The sequence below is a fragment of the Melanaphis sacchari genome, unplaced genomic scaffold (assembly GCF_002803265.2).
Source record: "Melanaphis sacchari strain LSU unplaced genomic scaffold, SCAv2.0 Contig110_pilon_pilon, whole genome shotgun sequence".
NCBI classification, from domain to species: domain Eukaryota; kingdom Metazoa; phylum Arthropoda; class Insecta; order Hemiptera; family Aphididae; genus Melanaphis; species Melanaphis sacchari.
In genome coordinates this window covers 300,502-319,269 of record NW_020270425.1, presented here as the reverse complement: position 1 = coordinate 319,269, position 18,768 = coordinate 300,502, and the positions used below count along the sequence as shown (strand labels likewise).

Below are 18,768 nucleotides of genomic sequence, written 5' to 3'. Positions count from 1 at the left end.
TATAATTTTGTGAATAAATATTTGAATAAGCCGCAACCTGCCTGAATTTTCAGCCGAAATATTAAGCAATCAACCCCAATCCATAGCCAACATCATCCAATTCATCACAGCCGTCAAACTTCAAACCAAAATTTAATTAACATTTAGATTTAATATACAATGTAATTTTTTTTTTCTTTCTCATTTTGTAAGCCCAATGGCCCACGTTGCCGAGAGTATAGATTTAAATAATAAAAAAAAAACAATTTGTGAATAGTAAACGAAACTAGCCCTACGAATAATAATATTATGTACGAGTATGTAGAAAAATTAATTAAATATATTTTGTTTATATATATTAAATGTATATAAATGTTAGTAAGTAAATAGTTTAAGCATGATGCAAATATTGAAATATATTATATATAGCCATCTTAACGACGTTATTACTAATTAGTAATGTACCTACTACATATTATGCAACTATATAATAGACATTACAAGCTTTATTAAAGGGGTAAACAACCTTTTTAATTCTTTGATGTTTGATATTATCATAATTTTAATGTTTTATAAATTTGTTTTTAAAATAACATGATCACTTTATACTCATCCTTTTTAAAATTTCAATAGTATACAAACTATATTTTTTAAAGGATTAGTGAGCATCTATCTAATATATTTTAGGTAGGTTGTCGATGTTGTGGGTACATATTAAGTATGTGTTTGTGGTTTGTTTACACTGATTTTGGGTTCTTTTCAGTTGCGTTGTATAATTCATATTTTTTGATTGATAATCTATAATATTATTTCTATTATTTATTATTTATCAATAATTTTTTTAGAAATACCACAAATGGTCTCCGATGAAATCTCTATTCGTTTGTTTTTACCACATTGATCATCATATTATTGTAAAGATCGATTGTCAAGAAAAACACTCATTCCAACCATTCGCTAGTAATGAAACAAATAGTGCAAGAACAAAAATATTTCAAACGATGACATTAATAAAAGAAGATAGTGCATTGTATTCATCTCACCCCAATAGTAAGATGATTTTCAAATATTATCCTGTAATTTATCTAATTTGTAATTGTCGTTCAATTATGCTCTTTCTTCAATGCCTAATGGTTTAATTTACTTGTATATTTACATTTGTCATAAATTCAAAACTAACTAAGAAAATATAAAAACTAAAAATAGTAACATCGTGAATCTTGATTAATTACCTAGTCGAATTGTTAATAATATGAAATTCGAGTAAAAATATATTATAAAATATAGACAATTTTTAATAATGTATGTATTGATATATTATAAATAATTATACATTTTTTGAAGATTAGCAATTCATATTATATTTAAATAAAGGAAATGTAATTTATTTTAATTTATTTCCAACCGTTTTTATTTGATTAGCTTATGAAATTACATCCAGACAACCTTTGTTATACAATCACAAGCTCATTAGTAATCCGGATTCATCGAATGTAACGGAAACCAATGAACTGATTAAAAAGTTATGCGCAATGAGTGAGGTATGGAAAAATAAAAACTAATTTACTATACAAATAATTTATCTTTTACCTTTTCTCCTAGGGACAATTTGACCCTGATTTTCCAAGCGAATTTTATAAGGTTATTCAAGCAGCTAGAAAATTAACGTATGATGCGTTAAAACACCTTTATTATCTTTCACAAAATGATTTGTGTTCATCTGCAACGTAAGTTTTTTTTCAAAATTAAATTTAACCTTTTATTTGTAAATATAATACGTACCTATATTATATTTAGTATATACACATGTATGTAAAAATTTTTTTCACATAAATATATTTTTAAATTTAAATAACTATTAGAGGTATTTTTAAATTGTATGCAACTCCTATAATTCAAAACTCGAGGGAGATGAACAAATCCAAAGTTATGGAGTTTTTACTTTCTAGAGTTTTTGAATCATTAACATACTGTATACTGATTTGAACGTGTGAATGATTTCAAGAGGGAAGAAAAATTATTCGAATTATTGAAGTTGATTCAAAAAAGTTACAATATAGTTTCTATTTAAATGTATATAACATTACTTGAATCGTTTAAATAAAATATACTTCATTATTTAAAATGTCAAATGTCAGGTTATCTATATAATTATTTTTTACATTTTGTTTTATTTCAAGCAAACATCTACAAAGCGCTTTACCATATGTTCGTACCACGTCTGCAGTAATACTTATGAAAGACATATTATTGAATGGAACCATTAGTGAATCTATTTCTTCCAACTGGTTAATGGCAATGGCAATGTTTGATAGGTAATTGAGTTTATTTTTGTTGCATATTGTCATTAATAAATTATGTTTAAAAAACATACAGTTATTAAAAATATGTTTTATCGTTGTGTAAAACTTTTAATGCTACTTATTTTATTTAAATTGTGACCTATAAAATATTACATGAAAACATGTATAAAACTAATAATTGTATTAAAATGCTACAGGCCCGATGATCAAGTAATTTCTGAAATTTCTCATTTGCTTCACAAAGAAAATGCTTCGTCGGGTATATTATTAAGTGTTACTTCTTTGATTCATACATACTGCAAATTGAACCCTAACTGTAAAGAAAATGTTGAGCTAATACCAGCCATTGTATACATTGAACAGAAAATCAAAGAGAATATTTTGATAAAAGAAAACCGAGACGAGGTAACTAAAATTAAATATTCAAAGATAATGCAGTAAAAACTTAACGAAAATAATATTATACCCGTTTCTTCCTTAGACGTTAATATGGCTGAAATCGTTGGGTAACACAGGGCAGACTTCGCCAACTACACTTCATACATTAAACACAATCATTATGAATGCAGATTCAACCGTGGACATTAGAGTTTCGGGAGTTCAGGCTTACAGGTTTGTTAAAAAATATAGAACATTTTTACGTCACACGTTGGTCAGCCACTAAATTATCTGGAACAATACATTTTAGACGATTTCCTTGTAACATAACGAGACCGATTATGTTGGATATCTTCGTCAACCAATCTCTAGACTCGGAAGTCCGTATTGCTGCGTACCTGCAAGTAATGAGGTGTCCCGTATATAGTGTGGTGAGGCATATAGTAACTGTTTTAGATAAGGAAGAAGTCAACCAAGGTATTAAGAGAAAGAATTTATTAAATAATATTATATTACTTTATATTACATGATGATATTTAATATTTTTATTTTCATTTTTTCTATAGTTGGCTCTTTTGTTTGGACACATTTGCAAAACCTGAAAAAGACATCTGTACCATTTTATTTAGAGCTACAAACCATGTTAGCTGGTGACATAAATAAGAAATTTAACACTGATATACGAAAGTTTTCCAGAAATTATGAAAATTCATTTTTTTTAAACGAATACGGTGTTGGTAAGATTTATTGGAGGTAATGCTTTGCATTATAATTATTATTAATCGTTATTTTAAATGTAATTTTATCAAGGTGGATCTTTTGACAGTAATGTGATATTTTCTCCAAAATCGTATATACCTCGATCGTTTACATCAAACATCACATTAACTCTGTTTGGAGAATACATTAACATACTTGAAGTTAGTGTTTAATTAGTAATTAAAAAAAAATCTACAGCTATAATCGAATAATATGTTAAGTTTATAGTAATTAAATTTTTTAATTTGATTAATACATTTTTTTCTCTTTATTAGTTTAATTAGAGATTGGTTTATTAGTTTTGATTTTGAATGATAAATAACAATACCTAATTTGAATAAGTATTTAAAAAAATAGTATTTTATTTTATTAAAAATAGTTATAACTTACATGACGTATTGGTTGATATATTTTAATACATAAAGTCATGACAAAAAAAAAAAAAAAGATTATAATAATTTAATGGTTGTTAAACATATTAGATAGAAGTATACGCCGAAGGCTTTGAAAATTATATAGAAGCATTATTTAAGCCCGGAGGTGTATTTAGCTCTGAACGAGTAAAAAAAGGATTGGATGTCTTACGTTTTGTGCGAAGTTTAATGCCGGACACCCTCAAGGATAGGATTAACGAATTGCCAAATGTCGTTATAGACAATGTGCCTCCGCCAAAGGTCAGTGATAATTTAATCAGAAAAATACTAAACAATATCGATTCTTGATGAAATTAGTATTGAACTTTTTTCTAAATAATCCTTAAAAGTAATTAATTGGTGTAGATCATTATTTTGATTCTCCTACAGATATCCTTGGCGATTAAAGTATTTGGAAACGAAGTAAAATTTTTACGTCTTAATGGTGTAGACGAAATCAACAAAGCGATCCGTTCGTTTGATGTATATAATATTATGAAAACTTTCATGAACGGACGAGTAAATATTTTCGTGATATTTTACCTTTTTAGCATAAGCTAAGTAATATATTATACTTTATACTTTTTGTTCAGGAATTCAAATACGACCAATCCGCTATGTTTATGGACTTAAAATACGTTGTACCTACTGGAATTGGCATGCCTTTGATATTAGACGCCGTAGGTACTTCTGTAGTAAACTTAAACATGTCAAGTTACATAAACGCAGATGCTTTCAAAAACTTTGGGGAGTTTAAATTGTTAACCAAATTGTATCCAAGGTAAATTGAAATTTAGTAAAAGTATAATAATAATATTATTATTTTGGTTTTAATTTAAATATATTTTTCGCAAACGAAGAAACTTCATCATATTATACCTACGTTATTATTGATATTAAATAATTTAATTATTTAATTTAATTTTGGCGTGTTATTACATATATCTAATATATTTATAATATATGGTTTATAAAAACAATCTATATATTATAATTTATATAAACTATATTGCATCTATACATTTTAACATATTTTGTAAAAAATATGTATTATAACTACCCATAGTCTCATCATGATTTATAGACAGAAGTGTAGCGTGTATACATCGTGCATATGTTTTATGTTATTTTTAATAAATCGCAGTGTAATTTTGTAAATACTTAAAATACAAAGCGCTGTATATTTCAAAGAATCCATTATTATCGTACAAAGTATTAACATTGCCAAAATAATAATTATTCTGTTTCAGAATTTTAAATTTAAATTTCCGTTTGAACATTAACATTTTGTATAGTTTTATATAGCATATTTTGACGGTTTTAATTTTTAAAATACGCATGGAATATTAGTCTGAAACGAAAGAAATGTATTTAAATATATTTTTATTAAGATTTAACAAAGTTATATAACACATTTTTTTTAGTATTATGTAATACTATAGTTTGTTTCTATTTTATAATACTATTGTCGAGTATAGAACATAATATTCCGTTTATTAATTTTAAATGAAATACTTATTTCCACGAAATATGTGTAGTCTAGCTTTGAATTTGGAGGGCTCAATGACTATGGACCTTCATTATGAGACTACTCAGGCCAAAGTTAAGTCAAAGTTGTACACTTCAACTGCATTTGAAGGAACCACGGAAGTTAAGGGATATAAATTCGTGAATTTGGTATTTGATTTGCCAAAGATCAGATCTGATATTATTAGCATCGAGTACGTATGAATGTTGCCACAGTTAAATATTTAACTAGAGCGTAAATACAATAATATTTTTTAACAAGTGAATAATATTTTGACTAATTTTATCAATGTGAATTTATTTTATACTTATTTCTTAACTAATTTGTTTTATTTCTAAATATACAAAATAATATACTTATTCAATAAATTGTATTATTTCCGTATATAATATTATATTCATTCATATTTTTGTTGTATAGTTTTGACTTAAGCATTTTAAGTACTTCTTATTAAATATAAATTATGATAATACCTTAAATAGTGAACTTAGATATTTTTTATTTGAAATGAAAATATCTTATCTTTAAAACATTTTATTTAATAATTTTGTTTTATATTATGATAGATCCGAGTTGTTTTTAGAAGATCATAAGTTAGACGTCGATGTCAATCCGAATCGAAATTCTGTGGCACCCTCTACATTGTCGTATAGTTTGCCCGTTCTCGAAGAGATGATGGGCCTTAAATTATACACTAATTATCGGTTACCAAATGTTACTGAAATAATCAAATCGCCAATGGTCATATTTAATGGGCCATTAAGATTGAACATTTTTCTACTTAAATCGGATGTAAAAGTCAATAAATACGTAATTGAATACAAATGGCTCACTGGCAGAGTAAGTGAACGTGTTTGTTTCTATGTGGATACCCATATATTATATAGGCTTAATATTAAAATAAAACGAGTATTTGCTTATGTTTTGCTTTAGAAAAATTCTTCCGTTAGTTTTATATACGAAACACCTGGATCTCAAGTTAAACACTATATGAAAGTACTTCTAGAAATAGACACCCAAACACAAAATTTCACTTTAATAGTTCATGGAAAAACCATTCAGTTACAAGCCTTAGGTACTGTTTAGTGTTTCTGTAATTTCGTCTAAAGATAACTTATTTTGAATCAATGTTTTTAGGTTTATATAGAAATTCTCCGTTGCACAAGTTGATGACGTTCACATTAGATATTAACGATGTGAGGCATCTCGATCTGTTTACGGAACTGAAAATCGAAAATGAAAAATACGGTCGTTTGTATTTACCAAAATTATACCTTGACATAAACGCAAGGAGAATTGCTGAACTCGAAGGTGGTTTTTATTATTAATTATTATCAACATTTTTATTCAGTTTTTTAAACTTAAGTTATAAATTATTATCCATAATATGTATTATACGTATAATTACTTAAATAATAAAATTATCACATATCTGTTATCAAATCTTAGGTCAATACAAATGGGTTGAAAAAAAAGGAATTTCTCAGTGCGATATCAACCTGACATTTAAAACTACCAAATTTGATTCTACAATCGTTGGTTATATAAAAATAAACGATGCGTCGACAGCATTAAATTTGATATTCGAATACACGTTCGATAAAGCTGTAACCCTAGACACGGTAAAACTGGAAGTGAAAATCAGTGATCGATCAACCAAAGCTTTATCATCATTACAAGGAACTATGCAATTAGAATCATCAGCTTATCCACATATCAACCATCAGACTTCAGCCATATACCAGGTATAATAATTTAGTTTATAAGTAAATAAACATATAGAGTTGTACGCTATGTTATGTGAAATTATTTACTACAATAATATCATAGTACCCAAATCAGAACTAATATACTCTTATCTATATTGATAACGTTTTCGACTAAAGTTAATATATTTTATTTTTATATCTCCGATATGTATTTAATGTAGAACGCATAGATATTATTTACAGATTTGTAATTTATAGTATTGAACTTGTCTTATAATAAAATGCTATAAAATAAAATTATGAGTTGAAACAAATTCATGGAATACTGAACATTTTTCAAATAAAATTCATAACAGTTAAATATAAATATTTGTTGATTATAATACGAGGAAATTAACTTTGAAAATATTTAACACGTCATGATTAATTTATTGAAAATTTTAATATTAAAAATTATTCAAACGTGTTTAATATGTTTACCAGTGAAAAATTAAATAAATAAATCGAACTCCAACTTTTAAAACTCTATTTTCAGCAATTGTAGAAAACTTCTGTAGGTATATGATAAATTGTTGAGTATTTTGAAATGTATTTTATAAGGGTTATTTAAAGTTAATTTAAAAATCTGAGTCCAATATGTGACCTAAATAAAGTTTTCTTGTTTCAAATAATAATAATAATAATAATAATAATAATAATAAAAAAAAAAACACAAAATTCGACTATACAATTCATCTTATCGTTTTTTCCGTCAATTCGTTTTGATCTTTGCAATGGTTTGATCATATTTTTCTGTACAGCGGGTGCCGTTACCAATAGGAACCGTCTATATTTTTTCCATTTGATAAATAGCTTTCGACACCTTCTAGTATCTTCTTTTATTTAAGGTATCTAATTTTGAAACACTGTGCTTATATTACTTTGGCATTAAGCTGTTTGTTGAACATGTAATTCGAGGAAGAAATGAATTGAGTAAGAAGTTTAAATTATAAAGAGTTACATAGTGTGATAAGAAGTTTTATTATAATATCCTGTATCTTTTTCACAGTAAAAGACTTAATTTCTTAGAAAAAAAAAATAATAAAAAGTATAACTATTTTGTACTTACATGATATGTCACTATACTTATAAACTGTTCGTTATACTAAAATTTTAAAATAATTTCATGATTTTCGTGTTTATGATACATTTTTAGTACTTTTTAAGTTTTATAGTTTTAATATGATCTAAAAATATGCAGTAAATATTATTATTTTTTACAGATATTTCATTTAATTGTTAAATTTTATTATTTACTATATTATATTATGGTTTCATTGAATTTAATCATTATACAAATCATAGCTCATTAACTCGATTAACTTGAAAATATTTTCTTCTTATTTCAGAAAGCACAAGGTCACACAGAATGTCGTATTGATTTTATTAACTACCCTAGCTTGAAGGACAATAACAAAAAATTACATGTTGAATTCGGATTCACTCAAATCAAATATTATTCTGGTAATAAAATAAATATAAACTTATTCGTTACTAAAATGGCGGACAACATTTTGTTCAAGTTCATAACAAACCATCAGGATACGCAAACCATGTCCAATACTGCAGTTATTGTACAATATGCTCCAGGTACATATTATATAATTGTGTTTTATTTAATTTTTTTTTGCTTAACTATTAATCAAATGACGTGTTATCAATTAATTTACATTATATTTACGTAATGCGTACAGACAAAAATATCACGGCCAAACTCGACATTTTAATGCCTCCGAGTATATTACTGAATGTAGATACAAGATTTAAGCTAACAATACCATCTGCAAAATTTCCGTTGGACGTGCGCATTCTGATCAAAGAAAAAGTCATGAACGAATACGACGTAAGTGTGATTTTATCGACAGTTAATTTATTAATATAGCATTATTTACGATTATAGTTGGTATCATAAAACAGCAATAATGGTCGGGCCTATAAAATATTATTAATCGTATTTTTAATTTTAATATTTTACTTAATTCTAATTTTAGAATTCTATTATCTATCTTACAATAAATTGATCTGATTATATTGGGTTTATTAACAAAAAAATACAAGTCATCTACATCATCAATAATATAGCTATTTTATTTAATTTTACTACTTTCATTAAAAGTGCATTATGTCAATACTTGTCTTTGAGAAATTAAAATAATTGTCATATTTTTACATTTAATTATATATCACCATTATTGTTTATAATAGAAAATGATACAAAGTTTGATGATTAACGCTAAATCACAACAAATTACATATTATATCGGTTGGTTGTCATCATTTTACCTACATGATATCATTATGTTCATAATATATTACTTGATAAATAAAATACACTGGTTTGAACATAATTTATACATTGCTAATTATTTAATTGTCTAGATTGATTTTGCGGGAACTTGGATTGGAGGACAAAACGTAACTGCAAGAGGGCTGTACCAAGACCACTCCTCATATTACCTAACAAGTCATACACTTAAACTTTTAATAAAATCTCACTTGTTCAATGACATAGTGTTTATGGGGAAAATCTACGTATCTGACGAGGAATACAGAATAGAATCGTGGGTCAGTTATCAGTATATTATCAACGTAGACTTGATCCGCCGTCTATTTTATGTTATAACAGATCAAATAAAAAAAAATCCTTAAATGGCTATTTAAACATAGCAAATAGAATTATTATATTCGTGTGTTGTATACAGGTGGACCACAATAACACAAAGCACGCTGTATTATTGAGACATCTGGCTCGTTCCAATATGTTGCAGTATGAATCATACGGTGAACTGAAACTAAACACAAGCACGTATTCGGTGTCCAATCTGATCGACCTGAAACATCACGAGATAACGCTGGAAATGCACCTAGACCAGTATGATAATCCAATGATTATAATAAAAATAATAATAATTTATGTTTTTACATCCCTGATCACCTTGATATTAATTTGAAGGTGGAAAATTTAACAAATTTTAATATTGTTTGGGTTAATTTTTTTTTAATTTAATGCTTTTAAGCGAAACAAATTTTCGTCTTACTAAAGCCTAGTATGGCAAATTTTTCTATCAGAATAATACATTTTACTTTGCTATTTTAAACATTAAAATGACTTGATGACTACGATTATTTAGTATCCGGTGTATTTTTTTTTTTGTGGGTATTTTAATTTTAAAATAAGCTGTGAGTATTTTTAAAATGAAAATTTGTTTTAAATTTAAAATAAGTAAAGAAATTTAATAATAATTTAATAATTTTGACTTGCTTCAAAATTAATGACATTAACAAGGCCTTAAATAATATTATTAACTTCTAGTTTACTAATAGATCAAATTACTTTAATGTAAAAATACAATAAAGTAAATTATTCAGAACTTAAAATTGGTTTTTGAGTTTTATTTAAACGAAGATAATACATGGGTATTGGGTACGAAGTTCTGTTAAGAGATTATGAATAAATAATTTTAACCACATATTAAAATAACAAAATATAATATAAATTAATTTAAATGTCACAATTTAATTTATTATTAGTAATTATTACTAGTTATTATACACAATTTTATTAATAATAATTTAGTCAAAAACAGAACTCAACTTACAGAAAAATCAACGTTTAAAAACTAAAAAAATGTATAAATCTATAGAATATGAAATTAGCGTCCGCCCCTTTGCCATTATTTAAATACAACCTTATTGTGCTTAATACCTGTATGTTTGTTTTTTCTTGATATCCAAAAATATTTTTACGGGTAATTAAGGATGAGATGGGTGGTGTTAAAAGTTAAGATTACTGAATATAAAAATATGCCAAAAAGAGTCAAATTTGTATGACTAAATAATCTAACTATTATGTTTTATTTATATTTTACTAATAAATGGTTTCAAAATACAATCTATAATGTACCCAATAATATGTGTCTATAATTAATTTGGCCATTTTTTTTTTTTTTTTTTTTGACACTACCTATGAAAGAGTAAATTAATTAAAAATATGCATTAATGGCATGATCTAGGTACAGAGATATATCAATTTACGGTAAAGGATTTGTTAAAGAATGGAATTCACATACGATTTTTGAAATAAAATGGGACGCCAATCGAGATCCTGATCAAAAATTTTCAGTCATCTTCAAAACAAATACAAGCGATATTGTCGACGGTGAACAATTTCTAGGTTTACTGGTGATAGAATATCCTGGTCGGACAGTGAACATCAATTTAGAATTGAGATATATGGGTATGAATATAACAGTATAAATTAGAAAAGCTTAATTTACCGGTTTAGTTTTTATAACTTTGAATGTTTTCATTATAATAATAATAATAATATTATTATGTTATATTTGCTTACATTTAATAGGTGTACTTTTTTTTCGATAATTTAATGATACAATTTATTATTATGAACTATTAATTTGTTTTTAACAATTATAAATTCCACGTAGGACAACACTATTTTGTATTGAGCTCAATTGAATGGGATCCCGTATCAAAAATTGACTTTTCATTAATATTGAAAAACGACTTCCTATCAAAAGGAAGTGGATATATCGGCTGTAAGATGCTCACACCATTCGAAAATTGGGTGAAAACATTATACGAACAAAGGTACCTAAAGCGATTTTGTATTTTATGAACTAAAGTAAAAACTGATATAATCAATCGTGATTGTTTTTAATAAAATATTAAAAATCTGACGAACATTTTACTTTGAACTTATATTGTCGAAGAAAAATGATTTAGGTCTTGTGTATTAAGGTTTGATAGTAAAAAAGTTTCACATAGGAACGTCTTCGACATAATATTTTATAATATTTTATAGTACATTATCACCGATATTTGACGTATACAGATATTAGGTTTTGTTATCTTAATAGAATTGCACAAAAAGATACATTTTTAACAAATTTTAGTAAAAATAATTTTTTGAAAAAATTAAATAAATTTAGTTTTGATTTTGAAGCAACATTGTTTGCTTGTTAATCGTAATAACACGATTTACGTCAATAATATAAAATAGATATTTTATGTTATATTATATGTAATTTGAATCTAAAATGTACCTACGTATTTGGATTTATTATTTAAATGTTTATTTTAAAATAATTAAACTTCGAAATTCAATGTCAATCACTAGTAAACCTTAAAACAATTTAGCTACCTGTGTATAATGACGTGTATTGATGTTATAGCGTTATGATTGGACCGCAAAACTTGCACACAAACGGTAGTGTAATGTGGCAAGGTACCCAATACTTGGACTTTGATGTACAATCCGGTTATCAAACGCTAGATGAAGAATTCGGATTTTCGTTTAATACAGCTGTTAACAGTTCGTTGCAAGATCTTAATGCTATTCGCATATATATCAATCACAACTACGGTACCAACAGTTTCAACACCACTGTCTTACTGCAGGTGATATTTTATTAAACTTAAATAATGTACACTTTTGTTTTTGTTTTTTCATCTTTTTTGACACTATATTAATTCCTTGATATTTGTGACGATAAATATTTATTTAACATTGTATAGATAAATCCAAAATACGTAATATCGTTGGGATTGACTGGAAAAATTAATAGTACGAAGACTGAAACCATTTATAGCGGTTCGGTAACTACGCTAACCCCGTTTTTTTATTACAAGACATTTAGCTTTGAGTCAGAAGTCGGTATACAAGAAAAAAAACTAAATGGTGTTGTCGGGTTACAAATAGATTCTAGTAATTTCAAAGTCGAGTTCCACGGTAAGTTAACACTGATAAAAACAATACAGTATTTTTTTTAATTGAAAATTTGTTTCTTTTACTATTGCCAATGGGCGACAACTTTATAATCCATAATAATTTCTGTTAAACGATACGTATATTTTGTCGGATATACAATTACATATTATTGTGTGACTTAATCAATCGGTTAATAATAGATATAACCGATCACTGGTATTGATCAGCACTGTTAATTTTTAAATTACCGATTTATTTTTTTTAGTAGAAGTTATAATATACAGTATATTATTGTTTATTTTTGTGACTTCAATTTACATTTAGAATGACCATTTTTATACTATAAGTTGGTTCACTATTTTATTCATATTTCATATTCAATAGTCTAATTAAAATAATATAAATATTATATTTATTCACAATATACCATGTAGAGTTGATGGTGTTTTTAAGCTTGATAAATTCAGATAATGTAAGTTTATTTATAGACAAAAAAAAAAAAAAACATTAACAAATATTTTTTACGAAAACGTGAAATTCCTATAGAAATAATGTGATTAACTTTTTATAACTTTTGCTAATTACTCGCGTGCGCGTTAGAATGTTAGGATGTACGATAGTGTTATTTTATTTTATTGAGTTTTATTTAAATACAAATTAAAAAATTAATATACACTTTGAGACATACTGTAATTCTTAGATTAAGTATAAATAACTAAACAGAGTAAATTATTTTTTAATAATTAATATATTGCTTACTCATCCCGGCCAAGATTGTCAAGAAGGAAATTTAAGTTTAGTAATTTAAAGTACAGTTCTCGTATAGGTATATAATAGTATTGTATGCAAATATTAAAATATATTATATTGTACCTTTACAGTATATCTATATTCTATATATATTATACATTTATTTACGTTAAGAATATTTGAAGGTAACAGAATTTTTAGAATGTATGCTGTAGATACTAAATTGTATATAGATTTGGTTAAGTAAATTGAATACGTATCACGAAAATATTTTATTATATTATTTTTATAACAAGTATCACGAACCAGTGTAAATTTATAAGCTCATGATAACATTATTGTGTTTGCTTATAGCAAATAAATGGTATTTTACTAATATGTATAATGTATAATTTTTAATATAATGATACGATTTAGATTTAGTGGCCGGGAGACAATTGTTCAATTGCTTTCTTGGTCAGTTTGCCCCTGATATACCTATTAATTGATAATAGTTGTAAAAGACAAAAGTTTTTATTGAATTTGTAAATATTTAAATTTAAAAATATTCATAGTATATAAATAATTTTCCTATAAAATCTATCTATAAATTTATTCTTCAATATACATGTTCTGTATCAAAAGACTGAAATGTACATAAGTAATCGAAATATGACCTTAAAAACATTAAATATAATTATACTGAATATTAAAAAATGTCAAAATATGCAAAGTTATGCATTAAAAACTATTTCAATTCATAATACTAGAAACGTACTTAGCATAATATAATACGATTACCCAGACAAATATGCAAATACATACAAATCCGCTCCCTAATTATAAGGAATAAAATTTAAGTAATTTAAATGAAACTACGTGGAAATGTAGTTGTTCAATTAAGTATCTATTTTCTCGTTGTCCCGTAAAATGAAGTTAAAAATTATTAATATCGGTACCTATTGTTGATGAATAAAGCTATACAATTTAATTTTTGTTATTACTAATTGAAATTGAAATTAGTTTCAATAACATTTAAATGTATATTGTTGTTTTTTTATTGTATCAGTTTATTACTATATGTATAATTTCAATTCGTAGTTACATAAAATAAAAGTTATTACAAAATGTATCCAAAAAAATTATTTGTTATGACTTAACGTTATAATAAATGTTAGATAATATTTAAATTTCTTTAAAGAAGAAAACAGTATTATACTTATGTAACTAAATATAGGTACGTTTTATAGCGAAAAAAAAACTAAATTAATATACAATATGTTATACATATTATATTGTATAAATGGTATGATTTAGATATTTGGTATCATGTTAATAATATTGTTCTGTGTACATTTTATTTAAATATGTTGCTAATTGCTAAATGAATAGTAGTAAAAACATGAAATATGTTGTGCAATGTATATATAAATATTTCCAAACCGGTTAACTAAGACTGCAAACTATTTTCGTCTTAAAACTAAGCCAAGTACGTAACCAAGAAGTTAGTAAATACATAGGTTAGGAAGAAATAAGTAACTTATATACAAAATGCAAGTAGTACCTACTAAAATTGGCAATAACATATAAAAAATATGAAATATAAAAACTGTTCATTACTATTATTGTTTTGATATTTTTTTTAAAAAAAATTAAAAAAAATTGTAAGGCAAATATTATGTTAGATAACACAATTAATATTAATATTATGTTTTTTTAAAAATATAATGCTCAATTTTCCCTTATTGTTAAAGCTAAATATTTTCACAAATAATAATAATATTAAAAATGTAAATTATAAGCTTATATCAATTGACTATCAAAATTAAAAGTCGATAATTATAGTATAAATATTATAATAATATAACAAAATAAATTAAAAAAAAATTTGGGCTTAAAATTAATAGAAAATGTTACAATTTATTTTAAAATTTTTCGTTAGTGTAGTATTAAGTTAAAATGCATTTTACATTTTAAATTTAGCTAACTTTGTATAAAGGATATAGTATTCAGGTTCTTTTTTATTTATCAAGAAACTGTGAGTAGGTTGCCCGTTGGGTATGAGTGCATGAATGATATGTAACCTGGCTATCATTACTACCTACTTCAAGTTTCCATGTAATTTCATGACCAAGTGTTCATTGTGTGACATAATTATGTCTTACGATTTTAAATTTTATGCATTGAGAGTTCCAATTTATTAGTCAAAAGTTGTTTAGTTTTTTTTTTTATTGCTTTTTGGTTGTCAGTATGCCATTATGGTTAAAATTTGACATCAATTTATTATGATAACTTTATTTACATTTTCATCATTGTTGTGTTTGATACGCTCATTGCAAGTAATTTATTATTATAAACTGATAATTAGATTAAATATAATCTAAGATAATACCTATAATATATAGATTATAGAATATTATATCATTTTATCCAAAATCTAATATAGGTCTATAACTAAATTATGCTGTACTGACGTATTGCAGTATTTTATAAATAAAAATGTCGCTGTCAAACCTCTTTTGACAGAATATTATCGTATCTGCGAGTATATTTTAGGTAACAACAGAAATTCAGTGCTGATCTTTATCCGAATTTTGGTGAAAACTTGCACATGTGTTTCTTTTGTCTGTTTACGCAGCAAATGCACATAATAAATTATGTACAACAATAACAATTTATAATAATATTTTATTTTTATATTTTAGGTGTATACATGCCACTAGACAATAGCAAAATATTGTTGAAAATCTCAACTCCTTATGAAAGTTACAAGACTCTATACGGAAAAATTGGATATAAAGCAAGAGAAAAACACATTTTTTTCGATATATATGGTGATAACTTCAAACTAGGAATGGAATTGCGTTACTTATATAAAAATCTATCCAACTATAATCTAAAGTTACGTGTCAACACACCCGTAGATCCGTTAAGACAGTTGATAATTGCTGGTAAACTAAATAGTGAATTAGTAAGTATATTCCACCTGACACCTATAAAATGTATCGTTTATATACATTTAGTAGGATGTATAGACGTAAAATGTAAAATATTATAATGAAAACTCTGTACTTAAAATGTCCACAACTCGCTATAATATAATTTAAAACACATAAAAGCTTTAAAAATAATAAAATAAAATAGCCAATATACAAAATAATACCTTCTTGCCAAATAAATTGGTGTTATAATAACTTTTGTTTTACTTTTATTAAAATAATCACATTTTTAGTAGCTCCTTTGAAAATAAACTTTGAAATAAAAAAAAAAAAGTATTATCATTCTTATTGGAACACTTGAAACTATTCGTTTATTTTGTTTAAAATGAAGTGGATTAATATTTGCTATAAGTAAGTAAGAATAATTGAGTGTTAATGTTATAATAGTTAATTTAAAAATATTTTTCACTCATTATAACTATTAAAATAGACTTATGTAATTCAAAATGAATAAATATTAAAAAAAAAAAATGCAAAACTAAAATTTTTTCAAAGCTTTGATAATATTTTATACTATTAAAACATAAGCTATTTTTTAAACAGCTATTTACAGTTTAAGAAGACGCACACCTACATGCGTTGTATCCGTATTTCAAATGCATATTTTGAATAATCCATTTAACTTTGGAATGTTTAGTATAAAAGTGAATTTACCTATTATCAAATTTTAAAGTAATGAAAACTAAAGTATTTGTACTATTAAAATGCTCATAACTCGTTTTAAAATTTTAAAAAAAGCCTACGAGATTTATAGGTTTATATTCTTAGTTTTAATTTTAATACAGGTAAATTCATTGTAATATTAAACAATGAATTATTCGCATGAAACAATTTTTATGTTATGCGTTTTTTAGAAAGAGATAATTCCATGCGAGTTTAGCATACTCTTAACTAAAATTTATAATATTCTAAATAATGACAATACAATTTAAGTTACATTTATGCCTAAATGTAAATAACTTGTGAAATAATTATAAATGCAGCGTCGGTGTAAAAAAAATTAACTAAACATTTACTATGCAATTAAAAACTTTCTATCAAAAATAATTGACAACTTTCTATTATAGTCTTCGTATACTATTCACCCTAATTTTAATGTGATATTTTAATATTAAAAATAAAAATTTCCATAGTGGTTTATAAAAAATTACTTTGACAACAATTACGCTATAAGTAGTTTGCAGTGCAACTATTATACTTATTAGAGATTATTGTCTTGTACATTATTTCTATAAATATCGCGATCGTTACAGGCCGACTTTCGACTTGGATGGAATCACTTTGTTTTGGGCTTTGCTGGTATTTCTCATTATGTCAGCTGGTCCGATTTCGAGTATGCTTTACAGATATATACGCCTGTGGAAAAGTTTACATATAGCAGCGCTACCGTGAAAATTTACATTATCGACGATATCGATTGTGAGATTCGAGCAGTTTTGCCAGATTTGTCGATGGTAATTATTAATATAAATACTGTATATGTTTATTAAAAATAAGTGTAAAGAAATATTAAAACCATACTATAAAATAGATTTATATAATACACAATAAAATGTATTTATATATTTAGCAGTCTTGTCTAAAACGGTTTCATTTGATGTATTTTTAATATAATTATATTTTTAAATAAGCTATTTTACAATAGTATTAGTGCATGTAATATTATTTTATCAGTACCACGGAGTAAAAATGTTTAAAAATATTTGTTGTTTTAATAAAGGTACTAATTAAAAAAAAAAAAAAAAAATACATTAATAATAAATTATAAGTAGTTAGGTATTAAAATAAATATTATTTAGAAATATAAAATTAAAAAATAATCACGTTTTTGAATAATATAATATAATATCAAATATATTATGATAAAAATTATACTGGTTTAGAATATTATCTATTTGGGGAATTTGATTTTATTAAATCCATATTTTATAAGTGTTATAACTTATAACATTTATAACTATTGACATATATTACGGGATACTCATAATCGTATAATATTATAGTACCTAGGTCCTAGACAACTAGTAATTACTCATGAATTGTTTTTTTTGTATTTGGTCCTACGCAAAATGTGTAGTAATTGTTAATTTTTAAATGGAAATATTAATTTTTGGTAAATATTGAGAAATTTAATTTAATGAATTTAAGCGTTTTTTAATATTTGTTCAAAATGAAAGTCGTTTATACAAACATAAGTACTTTTC

At 25.1% G+C, this 18,768-nt stretch overlaps 1 protein-coding gene across 2 annotated transcripts in view; it reads left to right on the top strand.

Moving 5' to 3' along the window:
• LOC112603750 overlaps positions 1–18,768 on the top strand; it is a 105,027-nt gene that overhangs the window by 12,536 nt on the left and 73,723 nt on the right. For both annotated transcript variants that reach the window (XM_025352480.1, XM_025352481.1), the window contains exons 7-33: positions 825–1,029; positions 1,402–1,520; positions 1,582–1,706; positions 2,160–2,294; positions 2,480–2,687; positions 2,764–2,894; positions 2,971–3,137; positions 3,227–3,397; positions 3,471–3,580; positions 3,902–4,093; positions 4,223–4,351; positions 4,426–4,613; positions 5,371–5,553; positions 5,927–6,200; positions 6,294–6,435; positions 6,498–6,671; positions 6,810–7,105; positions 8,458–8,698; positions 8,803–8,951; positions 9,488–9,673; positions 9,811–9,980; positions 11,122–11,345; positions 11,554–11,716; positions 12,301–12,526; positions 12,644–12,857; positions 16,271–16,536; positions 17,818–18,018. In XM_025352480.1, coding sequence (XP_025208265.1) covers positions 825–1,029; positions 1,402–1,520; positions 1,582–1,706; positions 2,160–2,294; positions 2,480–2,687; positions 2,764–2,894; positions 2,971–3,137; positions 3,227–3,397; positions 3,471–3,580; positions 3,902–4,093; positions 4,223–4,351; positions 4,426–4,613; positions 5,371–5,553; positions 5,927–6,200; positions 6,294–6,435; positions 6,498–6,671; positions 6,810–7,105; positions 8,458–8,698; positions 8,803–8,951; positions 9,488–9,673; positions 9,811–9,980; positions 11,122–11,345; positions 11,554–11,716; positions 12,301–12,526; positions 12,644–12,857; positions 16,271–16,536; positions 17,818–18,018 — 4,989 coding nt within the window. The remainder of the gene's footprint in view (positions 1–824; positions 1,030–1,401; positions 1,521–1,581; positions 1,707–2,159; positions 2,295–2,479; positions 2,688–2,763; positions 2,895–2,970; positions 3,138–3,226; positions 3,398–3,470; positions 3,581–3,901; positions 4,094–4,222; positions 4,352–4,425; positions 4,614–5,370; positions 5,554–5,926; positions 6,201–6,293; positions 6,436–6,497; positions 6,672–6,809; positions 7,106–8,457; positions 8,699–8,802; positions 8,952–9,487; positions 9,674–9,810; positions 9,981–11,121; positions 11,346–11,553; positions 11,717–12,300; positions 12,527–12,643; positions 12,858–16,270; positions 16,537–17,817; positions 18,019–18,768) is intronic.